Genomic DNA, 22,006 nt, shown 5'->3' with positions numbered 1-22,006 from the left:
TAATTTAGTTGATTGCAATCAATCAAGGTCCTCAATTACTGAAAATGTTTCTAATTGTCATCAATCGCATGATTTTTTTGTCCCTTTCAACACACTTTGGTTCAACCAAATCAACCTCTCCCTGCAGCAGCAGTGAAACAAGCCCAACACTGCTCCTTAATGTCTCATTTCTTATAAAAACTCACAAACAGCTTACCTGGCACGCCAGATGGATTTCTTTCATCCATCTGGAAAATCTTCAATACTAGATGGCGTTCGTGAAAGGGCAGAGGCTTTGAAAAAAACTTGGAAGGTGATTGGATAACTGTCTGTCTGTCACATCTTAACGGGCCAATCAGAGCAACAAAACACGTGACGTAGCTGTGACCGAGGTGCACGTGTGCAGCTAACGAGGAATAACGCAAACCATGGTGACAGTAGACATGTCAGTACATGACTTTTGTCGTTTTTGAAAAGGGAACAACTCACTGCTGTTCTTTGTTCTTCTTTTAACGAAGAAATGTTGTCAAGTTCTGATAAAACTGGCGCTTTAGCAGCATCCATGCTAATGTCTTCAGCCAAAATTGCACAGGCCTCTTGTTGCTGCTCATACATCATGACTCCGCCGCGCCTGAAAGTACTGCCCTTCGCCACTGATTGGTCCTGTCACTTTCTAACTGGGCCCAAACGGTTCCGATGGGAGCTTTGCAAGATGGATTCACCAGTGAGAAACACGGAAACGGGCGTATCCATCTGCTTTGCAAGGTTAACTAACAGCTCAGTGGACGAGTCAGTAGTCAATTGGACTTGGTGCTATCAAATATTTGCTCTTTACTGTCAACTCTTATCCTGTTAACGTGTTCCTTTAAAAGTTCATGTCGTAATCTTTATCTACCCACAAAATCAGGCATGTATTCAAACAGGGAGTCAACTACCTTAAGTTTAAGAGAGTAGACAAATCAAAAATTGGCAAAACAGTTTAAATGCAAAAAAGTGGAATTTTAAAATGTGATTTAAAAAACAGGGCATTTAATTGCGAGTAACTACGGAAATTCTTAGATTAGTCGCAATTTAGATATTCACCCAGCAGCAGAGGTGGGAGAAAGTCATTGTTTTGCAAGTCTCAGGTAAGTCTCAAATCTTTAATCCCAAGTCCAAGTCAAGTCTCAAGTAAAGACAAGACAAATCGAGTCAAGTCCGAAGTCATAGGCTTGAAATTTTCAAGTCCTTACAAGTCATAAGCACTGTTTACCAAATAAAATGCCATTTTAACAATGTAACAATCTATTCAATTTGACAAATACAATGAATGCATTTTGAATTGTTTTATTTTTTTTAATAAAATAAGACCAGTGTGACAGAACTTAATCACACAGAAAAATAGTGCTGACATAGCATTCAGGATATAATCAGTGCTAATCGGTGCAACAACAAATGAACTTTAGAAGACGTTGTACAGTCATTTTCACTCATCTAATGTAAGTGTGTGTGTGTGTCTGTGTGGTGAGTGTGTGTATATGTATAGGTGTGTGAGTGGATATATAGGGTTTGTGTGTGTTTGTAAGTGAACATGTTTGACTGGTCAACATTAGGTTTAAGGTGTTGATGATGATGCGCTTCGTGAAAGTCATCATCAAATATGAGTATGGGAGAGCATCAGCAGGGAGTGACTGAAGAAATGTGTTAAAACGACGGCATTAGAAGCTTCAATTTGAACACGACAGCACACCTCTATGAATGAACTTAATGAAGAAACACGACACCAGCAGACTTCCTCTGCACTCTTTTATGCACGTTCCTCCGTCCAGTGTGCATCCAGTGGTAATATACAAGCTTTCATTTGAATTTGAAAGTTAAAGTCTGTCTTCCTTGTGTCTATTTAAATTTATAGAAGATTTCGCGAGGATTTTTTAAAGTAAGCCTTAAAAGAGCCCAATAAGAGCCACATACGGCTCGAGAGCCGGGGGTTGAGTATCACTGCATTAGTTTGAATGGGGGCATATTTTACTCAACACACTCACTGAAAATCTCAAGTATTTTCAAGTCATCGGACTAAATTCCAAGTCAAGTCCCGAGTCACTGATGTCAAAGTCCAAGTCGAGTTGCAAGTCTTTGATGATATTGTCAAGTTGAGTCCAAAGTCATCAAAATTGTGACTCGAGTCTGACTCGAGTCAAAGTTGCGTGACTCAAGTCCACACCGCTGCCCAGCAGATATGGAAGTTTCTGTTGGTTGTTCATCCTGGTGAATAGTTTTTGTTTGCTGGTGAAGAGCAGAAAGAATTTGTCTTTGATATCATTGTACAACAGGCAAGAGGTTAGAAAGTGGAGCTCCTGTTGGCTGCAGTGGGTGCACTATCTATCTATCTATCTATCTATCTATCTATCTATCTATCTGTCATGTCTTAATGGATGGCTCTCAACAGATATCTAACAAAGGCATACATATATATATAGTAGATGACCGTTATCATACAACTGCATTTTGATACAATTTCCACCCGGTATGTTTGAATAATAGTAACTTCCTGTTGCATGGCGAGACATCAAACTTTGACGAGCTGTGCAAAGAAGCTGGATAACTTTTTCTAAAAGGTACATTCTAGCATATACGTGTTCCTTTTCCTCAGTCAAGTTTATGTCAGAATTTTTATCTACCTACAAAATCAGGTATGTATTCAAACAGGAAGTCAACTACCTCCAGTTTAAGACAATAGCCAAATCAACAATGAAAAAAAAAACAGTTTAAAATGCAATTTTAAAATATAACACATAAAACTGCGATAGATATCTAAGCAGATATCTAATATAGGCATGAATGTATATTTAGTAGATGACTGTTATCATACAAGTGCATACTGAGGCAGTTTTCACCCAGTATGTTTGAATATTAGTAACTTCCTGTTGCATGGGGAGACATCAAATTTTAACAAACTGCAAACATCACGCCATTTGAGGTCTGCAAATAAGCTGGATAACTCAGAGGGGAAAGTTGCGCTTCATATCAGTGTAGACCATCAGTGGAGTGCTAATCCCAAAAGTCATTCAAAAGTTTCAAAAAAAGGCAGCACATCTCAAAATCCAAGTTATGGAGGACAAAACAATAACATTTCACTAGTTTATGTGGCTCACATGTAAGCTAACTTGGATTTCGAGATGTGAGATGTCGATGTGCGAGATTTTTTGAAACTTTTAAGGTGAACAACTATTTTTCTACAAGGTCCATTCTAGCAAGTGATACATGATATTGGATTTTTGTAGATATCCAGTAAGGTGATAGTTATTTCAGTAGATATCGATACTTAAATTTAGTTCAGACCTTAAACTTTAGTCTTTACAGTACATGATTTAAAATTAGAGGATTAATAAATGAAACTAAAAAAATATTTAATCTGTTGACCCCGCTTAAAACTTCTCTCATTCTTTTATATAGCCAATATTTACAGCTGATATAGGCAGGATTTAATAGTCAAAACATCAGTTGTAAAAATCAACAGCAGAATTAGCTGCTTCGCATGGCAGAGAACATTTGGCAAATTTTTAATGGGTGCAACCCACAGATTCAGCTCTGCTGCTCATCCCACAAACCCATGCTCCTTACAGATGTGTCACTATCTGAAAGAGAAATAACCGGTAAAAGATTGATTGCCAAGAAGCCTTGTTAAAAAAGAGATATAATCTACCAACTACAAGTTCCCTTACTTTTTATGCTAAGTTTATATGGGTGTCCTTCATGATCAAGTTTGAGAGCTCAGAAACGTCAGAAGCAAAACAAAGACTCTGTGTGCTTTGTGGACTTTAACTTTGTGGCATAACTTTTTAAAATCTTTCTCTGCCAAGCTTATCATCTCATTTTTAAGTGTTTGTGATAAAAGATCACACAGCTGATAGTGTCGGTGAACTGTCTCCAGAACTGAAACTGCTCTCTTGAGAAATGAATTAGAACTGGAAATATTTCTTCCTTGGGGTGATGATGTTTACCAAATCCTACCTGAAGCTGTTCTTAGCTCTTCTGAGTCATCCATTTAAATCTTTAAGCCCTGTTACCATCCTTTGATTCACACACAGAGACAAACCCTCTCATTGATATCAGTTATCTTTAGTACTTTGCTCCACTCAGAAACGATTAAACCCACAGAGATAACAACACTGTACACCCTCCAGCCAGCCACAGCTTTTATTGACATTCCAGCAGCTCAGGGAAAGGTGTAAACAAGAAGTACAACTGTTAAGATTTCCTCTTGCTTCACCTTATTTCCACGAATTCCTTCTGCTTGGTCAAACCCCTGCATGTTTCGAAGAAATGCTCTCACTGCGGTTGTTTTAAAGGCATGTGCGGACAGCCCTCTTACTTAGCCAGAGCTGTGCTGACAGTCCCAGACTTCTCTGCTGTTTGGTATTCAGCTCACAGAAGCTTCAGTGCCTCTCTAATGAAGCACAGACCCACAGTGCCTCACTTCAGCCCTGCAGTCTCTGGGAGATTGTCTCAGGCTGGTGAAAAAGGGGAGACAGCGGGGGAGACTGGGAACCACACATGAATTCTTAGCCCCTAATTAGTCATATTGGGAGAGCATTCACGGTGGAAAAAGGCCGGGAGTATTTGGGTTCATATGCCCGGGGAGAATGTTTATTGATTTGGATGCTTTACACTATTAACAATTTTTAAATTCACAGAAATAGAGAGAAAGGCCTGTACAAGGGCTGGGTGATATGGACCAGAAGTCACATCAGTTTTTTAGCTAAATAGCGATCTCTATACACCATATTCCAAATTATTATTTGCAGCATTAGGGGGTCATTTTTACTGAAATCAAAAGCTATTTCAATCAAAAACATCTTAACAGGCAAAGTTACACGTTAACATAGGAGCCCTTCTTTCATATCACCTTCACAATTCTTGCATCCATTGAACTTGTGAGTTTTTGGAGAGTTTCTGCTTGAATTTCTTTGCAAGATATCAGAATATCCTCCCAGAGCTGCTGTTTTGATGTGAACTGCCTCCCACCCTCATAGATCTTTAGCTTGAGGATGCTCCAAAGGTTCTCAATAGGGTTGAGGTCAGGGGAGGATGGGGGCCACACCATGAGTTTCTCTCCTTTTATGCCCATAGCAGCCAATGACACAGAGGGATTCTTTGCAGCATGAGATGGTGCATTGTCATGCATGAAGATAATTTTGCTATGGAAGGCACGGTTCTTCTTTTTGTACCATGGAAGAAAGTGGTTGTCAGAAACTCTATATACTTTGCCGAGGTCATTTTCACACCTTCAGGGACCCTGAAGGGGCCTACTAGCTCAAAACATGACTCCACCACCTCCTTGCTGATGTCACAGCCTTGTTGGGACATGGTGGCCATCCACCAACCATCCACTACTCCTCCATCTGGACCATCCAGGTTTGCACAGCACTCATCAGTCAACAAGATTGTTTGAAAATGAGTCTTCATGTATTTCTGGGCCCACTGCAACCGTTTCTGCTTGTGAGCATTGGTTGGGGGTGGCTGAATAGTAGGTTTATGCATGACTGCAAGCCTCGAGGATCCTACACCTTGAGGTTGGTGGGACTCCAGAGGCACCAGCAGCTTCAAATACCCTGTTTGCTGCTTTGTAATGGCATTTTAGCAGCTGCTCTCGTAATCTGATAAATTTGTCTGGCAGAAACCTTCCTCATTATGCCTTTATCTTCATGAACCCGTCTGTGCTCTGAATCAGCCACACATTTCTTCACATACGATGATCACGCTTATTTTTTCATGAATGGCACTATTTCTGCAGCAGAGAGATCCTTTTTCTTTCCCATAGTGCAGAAACCTGTGGCCTGCTTAATAATGTGAAACGTCCTTCTTAAGTAGTTTTCCTTTAATTGGGCTCACCTGGCAAACTAATGATCACAGGTGTCTGAGATTGATTTCAGTGATCCAAAGAGCCCTGAGACACAATACCATCCATGAGTTTTATTAACATTTTTATAAAATATGCATATAAAAAACTGGATTGATCTCAGCATCTCTTGTTTCTACAAACACAGCCTAAAACCAGTTTTCAACACCGTGAAGACGGTGAAGACCTCTGTCATTATCTCAGTAAACTTGTGACCTGCATTGTTTCTCCTTTAGGAGCTCCTTCATCATGGCTGTTACTGAGTGCTAATTACAGCTCTTTGTTTTCTGTTACAGGACTACAAAGCTGTGAATCCTTGCAGGTTCTGCAGCTCTCCTTTAACAGAATCTCAACCCTGCGACCAGGAGACCTGGACCATCTTCAGCAGCTAAAAGAACTTCATCTAAAGCACAACCTCATCACAAGTCTTCATCCACAGACGTTCAAGGGTTTAGCCCAGCTCCAGGTAACACTGAGTTTTATTCTAACTTACTGTATTTCCAATAGTAAAGTCTCTGACCCAGTGCGTGGCTCATCTGTCATTTTTAGAAAAGCTTTTTTAATTACATCAAAATCAAATCTATAAGATGCACTTGACATTTAAAAGTTTGGTTGGTACTATGTTTTGGCGGGACCATTATAATAGTATACTTCTGAGTTTCATACGTGAATCCTGCATGTTTACCGTTGTATTTCCACACTGGTTACTCAGACAATGTAAGCAACTGCAGAAGACTATAAAAGTATTAAAAGTGAACTTCCTTTCCACTCAAGATTGATACAAATCTTAAATTTCTCAAGTGTGGGGGTTCCTTTATAATAATTTGACCTGCATAATGTTCGGTGCATTTTTAATGGCAAACAAATCTGCATCCAGGCCGGTCCACTTACTAACACTCTTTTACTGTGAAGCCATGCTGTTGTAACTCATACAGAACGTGTCTTGGCATTGTCTTGCTGAGATAAACACACCTCATCTGGATGGAAACATGTTGCTCTAAAACCTGTATGTACCTCTCTGTATTAATGATATCTTCACAGTTATGCAGGTTACCCGTGTGATGGGCACTAATACACCCCTTTCACCTTGATCACAGTTAGGATGGTCCTCTTTCTCTTTAGCCTGGAGGACTCGACACAGCTGCACAGAAACTGCAGGTTAATGATGAATGAATTCCAATGCAGGGGGACTTTTTCTTACTGGTAGACATCATATCTTTGTTTTTGCCTTCTGTGGTAGATCATAAAGGGTTAAGATAACCACTGTTATGGTAATATTGTTTTAAACTCACAATATCATAAAGTATCAAAAAAACTGGACAACCCCTTAGAAAGGTGACATTTTTCTGTGTTATTTCTTGAAGTTTTCTAGCTCTGCCTTTATTTTGTATGTACATATTTTGGATGATTAGGTTTAAAAATGCAATGTTCCCCTTACACCTCAGTAAATGCACCAAAAGATTCAGCCGCTGTTTTGTTCAGTTTCACCAAAAATTTCAAGTTAATGTGTTGCTCAACTTATCAAAAATTTTCAGCAGTTGTGTGTGTATACCCAACCTTTAATATACAACACTCAGAGTGACTGTGAACCACGTGGTTTACTGGTGTTACATACATTCCAGGGAATCTTGGGAGCGTAGATGGCCTAGCAGTCTAAGGCGGGACCCATGTGCCTGGGTTTGAATCCGGCCTGTGGCCCTTTGCTGCATGTCTCTCCCCACTCTCGTCTAATTACCAACTCTATTCACTGTCCCCCTCTGTCAAATAAAGGCACTAAAAAGCCCAAAAACATATCTTTAAAAATAAAATTGCATGTCTTGTAATCTGCTGTATGCCCTTACTGTGTCTCCTCAAAGGTCCTTGATCTAAGCTTCAACATGCTGACAAGCCTCCATCCATCAATGTATCTTTCTCTGCACAACATTGGCGTGGACGTTAGGCTGGCTGGGAACAGGTGGAAGTGCGACTGCAGAATGCGCAGCTTGAGAAGGTGGATGGCCTTTGACACCAGCAAAGGCCTGCATGCATGGAGTGTGGTGTGTGCTTCCCCCTCTAGCCTCTCAGGACAAGATCTACTTCATTTGGAGGATGATGATCTGAACTGTCTTACCACTGACAGGCCAGAGCGCTACCAAGATGTGACTGTCTTTAGTGGGTCGAAGATGCTTCTTTCTTGCTCTATACAAGGTAACACAGACTAAAAAACTGCTAAGTAATAAAACACATATGCCAGTCCAGCTACATTTCAATGTCATCTTTTCTGCAGATTCGGCAGGATGGGCGCCAAGTGGAGAAGCATCTGCTGGTCAACCTGAGGATGGACTTCTCACAAAAGACATCAGAGAAAGAGACAGTGGAATTTATGTGTGTATTTCTGAAGAAGGGGAGGTTGTGCAAATGTTTAACCTACAGATCAGCAAAGTACAAGGTGCACCAAGAAGAGCTAGAAGCTTACTTGGAAGCAGTGATCAAATATTCTCACAAAATCGAATAGGCAATGAAAGGAATCAGAGAGCTACCCAGTGTAACTTGGCCCTTGCTGTGTGCCTCTCTATTTTGTTCTCATTTATAGTTGCCTTTATCTTAGGGGTCCTAGCAAGACCTTGCATAGATAATCTTTTGAAAAAGGTCTGCAAAAAGAAAAGCTCCACCACGACAAACACAGTCTCAACTGTAGAACAGAGACAATATGACAATGAGGCTTACTGCGATGTAGATGAGCATGCGATGGCAGGAAATCACAGGGAAAGAAGGGTCACATTTAGCACCGTAGACTATAGAGAAGACAGGAATGTACAGTATTATGATACTGTAGCTGGGGATCAGGACAGCGTCAATGATGATGTGTTTGAAGGCGAAGCAGCAGCTGCAAGGAGAGCAAGAACAGGAGATTCAGAAAGTGAAAGCAGCTCTCAGCACAGTTCGGAGGGTAACCAGAGAGATGGCAGAGGTATGACGGTCATCACAACAAACACAGAAGGGAGGGACTCTTCCTCATCTTCAGATTCCTCAGACGAAGAGAAACAAATGCGAGACCAAAGGAGACCCAGGTCTCCACAGCTAGTAGACAACTCTGTCCAGCAGACAGCTAACATAGCTTCATCTGGAGAAGTCGTTGCTCCTCACATTTCCATTGAAACGCATGAAATCCCTGGATTTTCCTCTGAGCCCTTTGAGGGTTGGTCCCCACATTCAGAGCATACTGATCTAGCAGATCCAGATCAGTGGCATGAAAATGAGGAGCAGTTTGAATTCAGTGATTCTGCCAGAAGCCCCTCTCCAGGGTCCAGAAATGTTCTTGGTCCTTTCAATAAAAAAAGGGATGACACGTCAAGCTCCAGCTCACATTTAAGTGACGATGACGTAACACATTACACTGTCAACTCAGACCCAGAGGATAATGTCACAAATACCAGCTTTCATCAAGGTGTTAGCTTAGAACAGCAGATCCATGCTGTAGATGCAAACAGGCCTTCATTGGGTTTTATTCGACCTGGTGTGACAAAAGCACGCCCCTTTTCCTCTACCTCCAGTGAAAGTGATGGGGCAGAACAAGACAAAGACAAAGGAGTAGGGAGGCTAGAGTCTGGTGTTAAAATTGAACCAATGCCACGCACAAAGAGGTATGCGCCTTTGCCACCAAAAGCTCACTCATCCTCTTCAAGCAGTGAGAGTGACACTGAAGACAAAACTCTCCAAGTGGAGCAGAAGTTTGGAGAGGCAGCCATGACAAAGATTCAGTTTCAAGAGCCTCAAACAGCAAGCATTGTTCTGGAAACCCAGAGGCCCTCTCTAGATTTGGAGCAGAGTACACACATTAAGAGGCAAGGAGCTATCATAGCACACTCACCTGACTCTAAGTCATCTTCTAGTTCTTCCAGTGAAAGTGACGGGGAGGGCCACAGAGTGAAACACGAAAAAGACAGAGGAGTTGGGAAGGTAGAGGCCGTTGTGGTTAACAGGGAGATGGTCCAACCCATGCCAAGAACAAAGAGGAATGCACCTCCACCACCTAAAGCTCGCTCATCTTCTTCAAGCAGTGACAGTGATGTAGGAAAGAAAAACCTACAAGTGGGACGAAAGCTTGGGGAGACACACATGACAAAGATTCAGTTTCAGGAGCCTCCAACAGCAAGCATTGTTCTGGAAAGCCAAAGACCATCTCTAGATTTGGAGCACAGCAAACACATCAAGATGCATGAAGGCATCAAAGTACCATCACCTGACTCTAATTCATCTTCAAGTAGTGATAGTGAAGACGAAACAAAATTGAGACCTGGGAAAGTGGTGGTCATTTCAGACCTTGCAGTTCAGAAACCCCAGACAGAAAGTCGTGTTCCAGATGGACAGTGGCCTGCCTTGGACCTTGGGCATATTCCCAAGGTCAAGAGGCGCCTGGATATCAAAATAAAGTCACAGAACTCTCATTCATCCTCTAGTAGTGACAGTGAAGAAGAGGCAGCAGGCCACAATAAAAAACAAGTGCAAAAACAGACTCAGACAGCAAGGGTTCCTACAGTGCTCAAGTCCGACACTTCTTCAAGTAGTGATAGTGAGGATGAGTCAGTAGGATATCAAGTGCAACCTGGGAAAGTGGTTATTTTAGACCTAGCAGTTCAGAAACCCCAAACAGGAAGTCGTGTTCCAGATGGACAGTGGCCTTCCTTGGACCTTGGGCATATTCCCAAGGTCAAGAGGCGCCTGGATATCAAAAGAAACTCAAAACACTCCAAATCATCCTCAAGTAGTGACAGTGACATTAAGAAACAGGTGCAACAACAGACTGAGACAGCAAGGGTTCCAAAAGCACTCGAGTCTGACACTTCTTCAAGTAGTGACAGTGAGGATGATTCAGTAGTACATCAAGTGAAATCTGGGAAAGTGGTTATTACAGACCTTGCAGTTCAGAAACCCCAAACAGGAAGTCGTGTTCCAGATCGACAGTGGCCTTCCCTAGACCTTTTGCATATCCCCAAGGTCAAGAGGCGCCTGGATATCAAAAGAAAGTCACGGGACTCTGATCTATCTTCAAGTAGTGACAGTGACATTAAGAAACAAGTGCAACAACAGACTGAGACAGCAAGGGTTCCAAAAGCACTTGAATCCGACACTTCTTCAAGTAGTGACAGTGAGGATGAGTCCACTGTTCATCAAGAGAGGCCTGGGAAAGCAATCATAACAGACCTTGCAGTTCAGACACCCCAAAAGGAAAGTAATGATCCTGAAGCACGCTGGCCCTCCCTAGATCTTGGGCATATTCCCAAGGTCAAGAGGCGTCTTGATATCAAAGCAAAAATACAGGACTCCGATTCATCCTCTAGTAGTGACAGTGACAATGAATCAACTAGCCACATTAAGAAACAACAGAAAGACATGGCAAAAGTCTCAGTAGCAGTTAAACAAACAGTAAGTCATGACCAGTGGACAGAGAGGCCTGCCAGAGCACCATCACCAGCTTCTGATTCATCTTCAAGCAGTGACAGTGAGGATGAAACTAAAAAACAGGAGCAGGTACACATGGGAAGGATTTCAGTTACAGAAACCCAAACCTTGAGTACTAACCCACAAACACAGTGGCCTCTCCTCGATCTTCAACACACAGCAAGCGTTAAGAGGCGTCTAGATTTTAAAGCCCGATCTGCTGCCTCCACTTCTTCCTCCAGTAGTGACAGTGAGGATGAGTCGATCCACACAGAGAAGCCTGGGAAAGTGTTCATACCAGGCCTTGCAACTGATAAGCCAACAACAGGAAGTTATAATCCAGATGCCAAGTGGCCTACCCTAGATCTTGGGCACCTTCCCAAGGTCAAAAGGCGTCTTGATATCAAAGCACCATCACCTGATTCTTCTTCTAGTAGTGATAGTGAGCATGAATCTCCAAACCTCATAAAGAAAGAAGTGATAAAGCAGACAGAAGGGGAAAGGGTCACTATAACAAGTCATAACCTAGAAACAAAGAGGCCTGTCAAAGCATCATCAGCTTCCAGTTCATCCTCCAGCAGTAACAGTGAGGAAGACATACCAGGCCATAGAGACAGGCCTGGGAAAGTGGTCAGTCCAGCCCTTGCAATTAACTTGCAGACAGGAATTCATGTTCCAGATTCACGTTGGCCTACCTTAGATCTTGAGCACACTCCCAAGATCAAGAGGCGCCTGGATATAAAAGCACCCTCACCAGCTTCTGATTCATCTTCTAGTAGTGATAGTGAGGCTGAAATAGCACACAGCATACAGAAAAAAGAGGACAAAGGACCAAAATGGCCCGCCAAAGCACCATCACCAGCTTCTGATTCATCATCCAGCAGTGAAAGCGAGGATGATCAAATTAAGAAACAGGGGCAACTTACTGGTGTAGCAATCACTAAATCCCCAACTGTTGGTAATGACCCAAAAATGCAATGGCCTCTCCTGGATCTTGAGCACACTACGAGCATCAAGAGACGTCTTGATTTCAAGGCAAAATCGCAGATTTCTAATTCCTCATCCAGTAGTGACAGCGAGGATAAAACCACCAAATCTATAAAGACAAAGGAACAAGAGCAATTGCATGTGGCAAAACTTCCCCTCAAAGAATCTCACAATGTAGAAACGCAGTCGCCTACCTTTGCACCCACTCCTCACTCTGACTCATCCTCTAGTAGCGACAGTGAAAATGAAACGGCAAACAATTCTAAGAAACCGGAGCCCCTGGTTGAAGTATCTCAAACTAACTGGCCTCTTTTGGATCTCCGGCACACCTCAAGTATCAAGAGGCGTCTAGATTTTAAAGCACAGTCACCTAAATTGGAATCATCTTCTAGCAGTGACAGCGAAGATGAAACAAGCAGGAAACAAAGAGTACACTTAAGCAAATCCCCAATGCTGGAACCTAATTCAAGATTGCCAGGATTGGCTTTGAGTAGTGCCCCCAAAGTAAAGAGCGGCCAGGATATCCAAGGACAAATATCTCCATCTAAGTCATCTTCAAGTAGTAGTGAAAGTGAAGGAGAGGCTACAGACATGCATGTGAAAGTAAAGAGGGAAAGAACAACACTGCCTGAACTGAATACAACTATCCCCCTCTTCAAGCCTCATTTTAATGCCAAAGCACCATCTCAGCCTGAAGAGTCCAGCTCCTCCAGCAGTGAAAGTGACGCTAAGACCAAAGACCACACTGCAATATCCAAGACCAGAGAAGAGGAGTTCATTAAAACGCCTACGTCCCCAGTCATGGAAGTTCCTCTCAGTCCAAAAACAGACCCTTATATCAAGTTAGAAAAATATAACATTATGACTAGTAACTTTGAGCAGAAATCCGGAGAGAGCATCAGCACAACCCCTGCCATCAACCCAGAGCTTGAGTCACGGTGGGCCACAATGAGTCTTGGGGTTTCCCGCTTCAGAAAGCGTCTTGAAATCACATCCCATGCACAAACACCAAAGCTGCCCTCATCATCTCCCCCTGATTCCCCCACTTCTTCATCCAGCAGCGAGAGCGGGAAAGAGGGTGAAAGTAGAACAACTAGGAAGAGAAGGGAAGTTAGAGGAAGTGTAAAGGCAGACTCTTCCCCCAAAGCTGAAATCACACCAGCGACTGTTTCTCTCAGTTTTAAGGGTCAAGTTGGCCCAAAGAAAGAAGCCGGCACAAGGGAGACATCCTCAAGCAGTGACAGTGAGAATGATACGATAGACCACAGTGTACCTGACCTGAGCCTTGGAGTACCACGTATTAAGAGGCGTCTGAACATAAAGGCACCATTACCAGACCGTAGGGGTTCGCTGTCTTCCAGCAGTGATGCTGAGGAGAGAGAATACACTGTAACACAAAGCAGACAAATATCAACTATGTCTCAGCAAAGAGATACTGACACTCTAATCACTTACAAGCGGTCCATTTTCCAAGCAACGTCTCCCCCAGGTAGTCCTCCCCCCGTCAGTGACCTGACTATTTATGAAACAAAACTAAGATATTCTGGAACTGCTCACCAAGGTCCATCGTATAGTGTGGGAGATAGCACTACATCCTCGAAGAGATCGCTCAGTAGGAGCTTTGACAATTTGTTAAATAAGATGGTAGGGCACCCCAAACACTCAACAGAACTTCCACCAGAGCTAAAGTGGACTGGCCTTGGTCGTCAGATGTCTGAACCACCTATCTCCAGTCCAAGGAGACGTCTGGATGTGTCATCTCCACCAGCGGAGCCTGAACTTCCTCCACCTAAATCCTTGTCTAGCTCGTCCAGCAGTGAGAGTGAAGACGAAACAAAACAAGACAAAGAGAAATCAAACATGACAACACAAAAATACTCATTTAGAGCTAGCTCTATGTCTACCACAAGGACTGTTGGCAGTGTTGACAGGACATCCCTCAGCACAAATGAGATTTTGAGGAGCTTATCTGAGGACAAGAGAGAAAGGAGAGGCCTCAGTGCTCTTAAAACCATGTCTTCAGAAAGACAGCAGTGGGATGTAAGAGATAAAACTCTGGGAATCAGTACTTCACATCTGCTTGATGACTCTAGCCCAAACGATGAGATCGACTATCATTACCAGAGGTCCACACGCACGCAGGTTTATCTCTCTTCTACTCCCGTAGAAGAGAAAAGAGTGACAGATTTGTCTTATGGGGTTCCGAGTTACAGGAGGCATGGTTTTGAAGTTGATGAACCCCCCCAGGAGACTCCACCTCCTGTCCCAGCAACAACCCCCCCATCAGATGAAGCATTAGGGCTGACTTGGAGGTCAAGGCCAAACAGCTGGAAAGAGAGGTCTGAAGGAACCAGAAGCTATTGGCGACAGAGCCTTAACACAGGGGGAAGTGGACCTTCGTCCCCTATATTGGACTCCTCTATGAATCCCATTAGTAAAGTCTGAAAAAATGCTAAAGAGTAACTAAACTCCAGAGTCAGCTGAGTTGCATCTACCCTGGAATTTCAAATCACGCCTTTAGATCATCACAGACATGGCTGGGAGAGGAGAGGGTTAAGACACACCAGGTTGCATAATACAGTCTTTACTGCTTTAGTGGATTTGATTCTTAGGCATAATGTCATAGCCATCCAAGGTAGACTTTCCCTGAGCTACCTGAGAGTGAAGCATTGGCTACCCCTTTATCAGACACAAGTTTGAATGTTAACTTTCCCTAGAAACTTAGGCTATTGGCTGCTGCCACTGAAGTTATTATAAAATGTACTTCTGAAACCAGGGCCAGCAAAAAAGTGTGCGAAAACTGTTGAGCTTTCTGGTAACGAAAGCTGGCACTGCACACATCACCTGCCACCAGATCAGCTAATAGAACAAGTCACTTGCAGTTGCTGTGTTTTAACCAGTGGAGGGAAAACGCTCTGCATATTTCTAACACAATATGCAAAATTTTAACCATTTGTACTTTAATGTTGATTTGGACCCTATTCAATCAACACCACTAAATACCCATTTACATACTGTAGGTCTACAGCCGAAGAAAGTGGTCTGGGGGTGTAGTTACTCTTAGGTGTGTACTAGATGATGTCAATACAATCAAACAAGTGGCAGTGTTGGGCCACCAAACTACTTAAATATCAGTATAAAAGCTTAAAAATTGCATGTATATACTTAAAATTTATCGTATGACACTCTTTTAGAGCACTGTTTATATCTTATATATCTCAATATAGTGGGCCAGGACCCAAACGTGGGTTGCAGAGCCTTTTTCAGTGAGTTGCTGATGTGTGCTTAAGAATTTCGATAAGATAGGACCAACAGTCTGTGGTGCACCATTATTTTAAGAGAGTAATAAGGATAACTGGGTTGCAAAGACAAGAAAAGAAAGATGTGGAAAGTTTGTTTTTATGTTGCCAGACTGGCAACAGAATATATCAAATATGGGTTTTCGTTTATCTAAGGACAAATTGGAATTCTTTTGCCAACAGTGATGTTCTGCAGGGGTTATGATGGAGGTGCAAATGAACTGCAGCACCTCCACTCACTTTCTTGAAAAGATCCGGATCAAAAATGAAGACAGGACCTACAGATCTTTGTTTTCCAAGTTCCAAAGCCATGAAAAGGAATATAAGACTAGCTCACTGAAATGCTGGGCAGCATTAATGCTTCAGCACAGAAAGACCTTTTGACAGAAGTGTACCAGCTAAAAATAGAATTAGATATTACAAAAAATGTAAGTTTTGGTTCTAAATGCATTACCTGTTTTTTGCACATATTCTCCTGTCTGTGTGTCTCATGTTATAAAACAGGCACAAAGTAAAGTATGTAGACTGGCCTCACTCCCCAGTTTTCAGTGTGCCTACAGGTTCAGACTCCTTTCCATAACTCAGGGACTTGAAAAATTGGTATCTGGGTGTCTTTTGTCTTTTGTGTCTTCAACTTCCACAAAATAGTTGTTGTATTGGGTCCCTGTACAGCAAGGCTTCACCAAATTTGTGCAGAAATAGCTGCCTAATCCATATCTGTCAAGCAAAGCAAACAGGGGTGCTCTGTTTGCACCTTTATCAAATAACCATGCCCCAACACCCCGAATATGTATCTGAGAAAAGGGTGATGTTTAAAGATGTAATTAATTATTAAGTTCTAGTCCATATGCCAGGAAGCTAATATTGGAGTTAATAAACAACATGAGAGTAAGGTCAGATCACTCACTGACAAATATGCAACAAAGAAAAAAGATTAAGAGGAGCTACAGGTGCAACTCACACAGCCACACACACATTACATATTTGATGATTTGCAAATTTCTTACTTTGATTTCTGCATTTTAATGAGTGTGAAGAAAACTGTCACACACAAGGTGCATTTCTGCATGTGTGCAAAACAGTTTTCTCCTCTCAGGCTGCAAAAATGCACGCTCCAGCTGAAACACGTTGCACACAAGTGCTGAGAAAGCGCGTGCAAATATATGAAGTATGCATGATTGTTTGATTTGCATTCACAGCTCTTCTTGTCCTTGTAACTTATTTCTTGCATTTTATCAGTGTTCTTTTTGACAATTTTTTTTTTTGCTATGGAAAAGCTGAAGGCAGATGGGATATTTTGTGGGAGAGAAGAGGGGAAGACATGCACAAAAAAATATCAGGATCAGGAATCAACCCTGCAACCAGTGTAAGGATTTGGGCCTCTGCATTCTTACGTCATGCATCAGATGCTTCGAGCCACCATGCTTAGCAAGGGCATAATGACTTGAAAGTCACTTGGTACTAAAACATCACCTTCCTGGTGTCAAGACCTTTCTGCTTCATAGTGCTTGTTCATGTTGAATGCATCACCTGCTATAGGACTCCTGTCTTGAATTCCTCCTAAAGCCAAAAACTTCGAGAACTTCTTATTTGTTGTGCTGTCTCCTGTCCAAACTGCACCGTTTTTCATATATTTGGTTATGATTTGTCATTGTCAAGATGGTGTCGGGTCCTAAGGCAAAGGCTAGTTGAGAACCATTGTCCTGGTAATTACTATAATGCATTATTAATCCTCTCTTACAGAGACTGTAGTTCCTTTATTTACATGTGGAAAAATGCAGCTATAGGTAAAGATATTTGCATATTAAATTGGGACTTAATGTTTCCTGATTTATTCATTAAACTTTAAAGAACAGACATAAGGCAGTAAGTTAATAAACCCTTTTATTTATGTATATAGACATAGGTTATAGTGAAAACAGACATATAGACACATAGTTTACATACATATATACAGTTGGGACAAGGTTGTTCGTCCTCCTGCATCATTGTGGGAGAATACTAAAACGTTGATCTCTACACAGTATTTGGTAAGCCATCCACGATTCCTTCAATCTTGGATGTTCTGCTGATGGTTGGGGCACTGTAATGACAATCGAGGCTTTTGTTTTGTTGCAGCTGCAGTGAATTTTAATGGCATGAGAGCTGATGTGTTTTATTTTCACAACAAATTCCAATGAGTATTTTATATGTCTCATGAGAGGATGGTGAGGAGTTGTAAAACAAGCTGTGTACTTGAAATAAATAAAACAAGATTGTGTGATCTGGGTTCAGCATTGCAGTTCGTATGGATGGGGGGTAAATGCAGGAGGGAACGCCCGTTCCACCGTGAGGTTACAGGTGTGTTCCAGGTCTTGATAAACACAATCATGTCGGAATTAAGACAACATGGTTGTGAATATCAAATCAAGCACAAAACACTTGCACAATTTTCTGTACAAAACAAAAACACATTTGGAAAATGTTTTCAAAAATCTCATCCATTCACAAAAGGCTCTGTCGGAGCATGCATGCAAATATTAAATCTGACAATTCAGCATCACACCACAGCCAAAGACAAAAATTTATACATGTGTTACAAGAACATTTTACTAGGCGAAAAAGAACAGCATAGCATCATCACACGGCTCCAAACTGTCAGTGTCCAATGATTCGTTTAAATCCTATGGGTGGTACAACGCTTTCAGCAAACCTACCTTTCTACTCAAGCTTTAAGGACCTCATCCTGAGGGTCTTCAGATGTAATTATTTTAACACTGTCAGTGTCGGGAGAGATGCTACAGTAAGAGGAGACCTGAAACTAACAGTGACTAAGGACAAAACAGATGCCACATATCAAGACAAAATGGACACCAGCTAGTTCTAAGTCAACTTATAACACAGCCCAAACAGTCTGAATTCATCCTGAAATATTCCCTGACCACTCATTTAGTACGTTTACATGCACAGTAAAGTCGAAAACCTGTTATTACTCGATTATAACAGATTTTAAACTGGACTTCTGTCCCTATTGAGGACTGGAGGTGTCGATACAACTTCTTTCAGATATTCATTTATAAACCTTATGGTTGACTTTGCTAACAGGTTAATAAGCAGCTATTTCAAATACCTTCACATTTTTTACATGGTGTAAATATGATGCACCTTATCCCCTAGCCTTTGATGATATCTGGAGGAAGATGACAACACGAGTCCTGCTACATTTAGCATTTATGCCAAAGGACCCCCGGGCCAAAATCTAGTGATCTTGCAAAGCTGATGGATCGATACTGAAGCTTCCTCCCAAAGACCAAGGACATGTTTGTAAGGTTAACTGGCAACACTAAATTGCTCACAAGTGTGACTGTGAGCATGAGTGTTTGCCCTGTCATTGACTAGCTACCAGTGACAGCTGTGATTGGCCCCAGCCTAACCTTGGATAGTCTATGTCTGTCATCAGAAAACATCCATCCATCCACTATCTTCACCGTTTATCCTATTTGGGGTCATGGGGGGATAGAGACAATCCCAGCTGTCACTGGGTGAGAGCCAGTTTATCACTATATATAGAGCAAACAGCCAGGCAAGTTCACAGTCCCGCCGATGGGCAATTTAGTTCAAAGACAGGCCTGCCGAGCATGTCTTTGAACTGTCGGAGGAAGCCAGAGTACCCTAAGAGGGCCCACATATGCAGGGGAAGAACATACTGACACCCTGGTTCTCTGGTTAGAGAATGACTGGACAAGTCAGTACCATTTGAGGAGAAAGAGGCTGTAGCTGCAGACGTTGTTTTGTTGATGCAACTGCAAGCCTGTAAACGACAGCGGCCGGTGCACAGATTAGCATGGATGTAGCTGCAGCGGCATTTCAATCAAAATTTGACATTTCTTTATTACAGAAGAGCAAAGAACCACGCTGGAAGTTTTTCTTGGTGGGAAAAATGCTTTTGCTCTTCTCCCGCCCAGCTTTAGCAAGATCTTATTTTACCAACTGGCTCCATTGATAGTGAGCAAAGATAACAGTTGCCTGTAGCTTGTGTGATGTAGTAACCTGGTACGTCAGACTGCTTCATATATCCACTGTGTAAATATATTTCACATTCATCTGGGAAAGCTCTCATAGAAAGCATTCTGAAAGGGCAGGACTTTTAAAAAAATTCTCACTATGTGATTGGACAAACATTCTGTCACATTCATGACGGGCCAGTCTGGGCGAGAAAGCAGAACTAGGTTGTACACATGTGCAGCTCCAGAAGTAACGTCTGCTGTAGTGCCAAGACAGTGGAGCATGATTTGGATAAAAATTATACTGAGGCCAGTCGGGTGAAGAGCAAAAATGTCTTCTCTGCCAAGAAAAGCTTACGGTGTAGCTCTTTGTTTTAATAAAGAAAAGTGGCACAGTTTTGATGAAACTGCAGCTAACTCTGAGCTAGTTGTTACACACTAGCTCAGCTTTCGGTACAACTAAACCCCGTCAAGAGATACTGCATCGTTCTCCTCAAATGATGCTGATTGGTACAAACTGTGTTCGATGTGGCACGAACGGTGTGGATTGGAGCTTTACAGATGGATTCGCCTGATGATAGACTGGTAAATCCAGCTGCTCTGCATGGTCAGTGATGTAGCTCAGTGTTTCCCTTTTTTTTTTTTGTGATTAGCTTTTAAGAAGGCAGCCATTGCGAGCCAATTCAAAATTAGCCTGATACCTGAATCACTAGCCAGGCATATTGTGCATGAATTGATATTTTTGACCAATTTAATAGCTGCACGGTGGCATAAGGGTTAGCGCTGTTGCCTCACAGCAAGAAGGTTCCTGGTTCACTTCCCAGTCAGAGTTTGCATGTTCTCCTCATGCATGTGTTGGTTCTGTCCGGGTACTCCGGCTTCCTCCAACCTCCAAAGACATGCTCGTTAGGTTAATTGGTGACTCTAAATTTCTCGTATGTGTAAGTTTGAGCATGCTTGGTTGTTTGTCTCTACATGTCAGTCCTGCAGTTGACTGGCGACCAGTCCAGGGTGTACCCCGCCTCTCGCCCAGTGCCAGCTGGGATAGGCTCCAGCCGGTGACCCCCAACAGGATAAGAAAATGGATGGACCACAAATGCAACACAACCTTGTTTGGTTCCTTATCAAGCCTGCCTTTTGGGCTATCCTTGGCTGGTTAATTGAGCTGATGCTTGGTACTAGTTTGGCTAACGTTAATTCTGGACTCATTGAGTGATGTAGTTTACTCCCCATGGTGGTGAAGGCTCTCCTATGCCATGTCCAATCAGCCTCTGAGATTATTTTGAAAGGTTCTGCCTTTACATCGTGTTATGGGGTGTTGTCCAGATGGATGTGGAATAAATGTAATAGACATGTATGAAAAACTGTCTATCTGACATGTCAGGTTAAAAGTCCAGCATGGAAACTGTTGAACACGCAGTGACTTGCATCTCCAGCCTGGTCTAATTACCTATTAATCAATCTCCAACCGCATTACCAAGACGTGTTAGTCGGACAAAGGGGGAATGCATTTAAGTACAGTCAGACTAACACGATGACAAGGGTTTTAAACATCCAGATTTATTCAGACTGACAAGATAATTTGACTTTCCTAGCTGCATGTAAACGTACTGAGCGTGTCTGTGTATGCGTGAGTGTTTATGTGTGTGTAACACACGTGTATTTACATTTGGGTTTGTTTGTGTTCATGTTTGTGTACGTGTGTGCGGGACACACAAAGTGACTTCCATGTTTTGAGGCACAGTAATACTCTTACCTACACAACGTAGAGACATTGACTGGTCATTCAGACCAATAAATGCTGATCAGAGCACTAGTGGCTCTCCGCTGTACTGTAATAAGAGTCAGAAAGCAGCAATGCAGATTTGTTTGGTGTTATGAGGTCTGAGGCCTTTGCAGGGGTGGGGGTAGCAAACCGTTAGCATTAGCTAGAGCAAAACAGCAGGAGGGAACGAAAACTGGAGGGAAAAATAATCACTGGCACAAATCAAAGTAAACAACACAGGCATCAGAAACCTGCGATCAACCATTTGACACAGTGTGCTTCTTAAGAACTCCCAACTCAAAACGAGACAAAGTAAAGTTAGTGCCATCCGTCCAGAAAAGCTCAAGTTTAAGTTCATTGCACAGGCGTATCATATTCCAATGTGCCCGGGCCAAAGCGACCCCGTTTAAGACTCAGACACAAAGCATGAATGGTCACTTCTGTTGGTTTCTCTGTGCTGAAGAGAAGGACTGATCCTTTCATCCATGTATGAAACCGTGTTATCCTAACACACACAGCAATATGACGTGTCACAGTGAGAAAGAGCAATGCCGCCAGGGATTGCTGCAAGCTTGCCCACTATGCAACTTCAGTAGGGGACAGAACTCCACAATGGCAGCCCTCCGCCTTCACGCTCTGGGCAGCATGCACGCAGGCTGCAAACCCAGTGCACCCCACCCTGACCCACCCACAG

The 22,006-nt window shown here is 42.4% G+C and overlaps 1 protein-coding gene across 1 annotated transcript in view; it reads left to right on the top strand.

Annotated features, from left to right (window-relative positions):
• LOC121512045 (serine-rich adhesin for platelets) overlaps nt 1-21,979 on the top strand; it is a 31,708-nt gene extending 9,729 nt beyond the window's left edge. The window contains exons 3-5 of the mRNA XM_041791026.1: nt 6,154-6,323; nt 7,714-8,044; nt 8,124-21,979. Coding sequence (XP_041646960.1) covers nt 6,154-6,323; nt 7,714-8,044; nt 8,124-14,710 — 7,088 coding nt within the window. The 3' untranslated portion in view covers nt 14,711-21,979. The remainder of the gene's footprint in view (nt 1-6,153; nt 6,324-7,713; nt 8,045-8,123) is intronic.
• The last annotated feature ends 27 nt before the right edge of the window (nt 21,980-22,006 follow it).

The sequence above is a fragment of the Cheilinus undulatus genome, linkage group 7 (assembly GCF_018320785.1).
Source record: "Cheilinus undulatus linkage group 7, ASM1832078v1, whole genome shotgun sequence".
NCBI lineage: Eukaryota > Metazoa > Chordata > Actinopteri > Labriformes > Labridae > Cheilinus > Cheilinus undulatus.
This window is presented reverse-complemented; position numbering and strand designations above follow the sequence as displayed.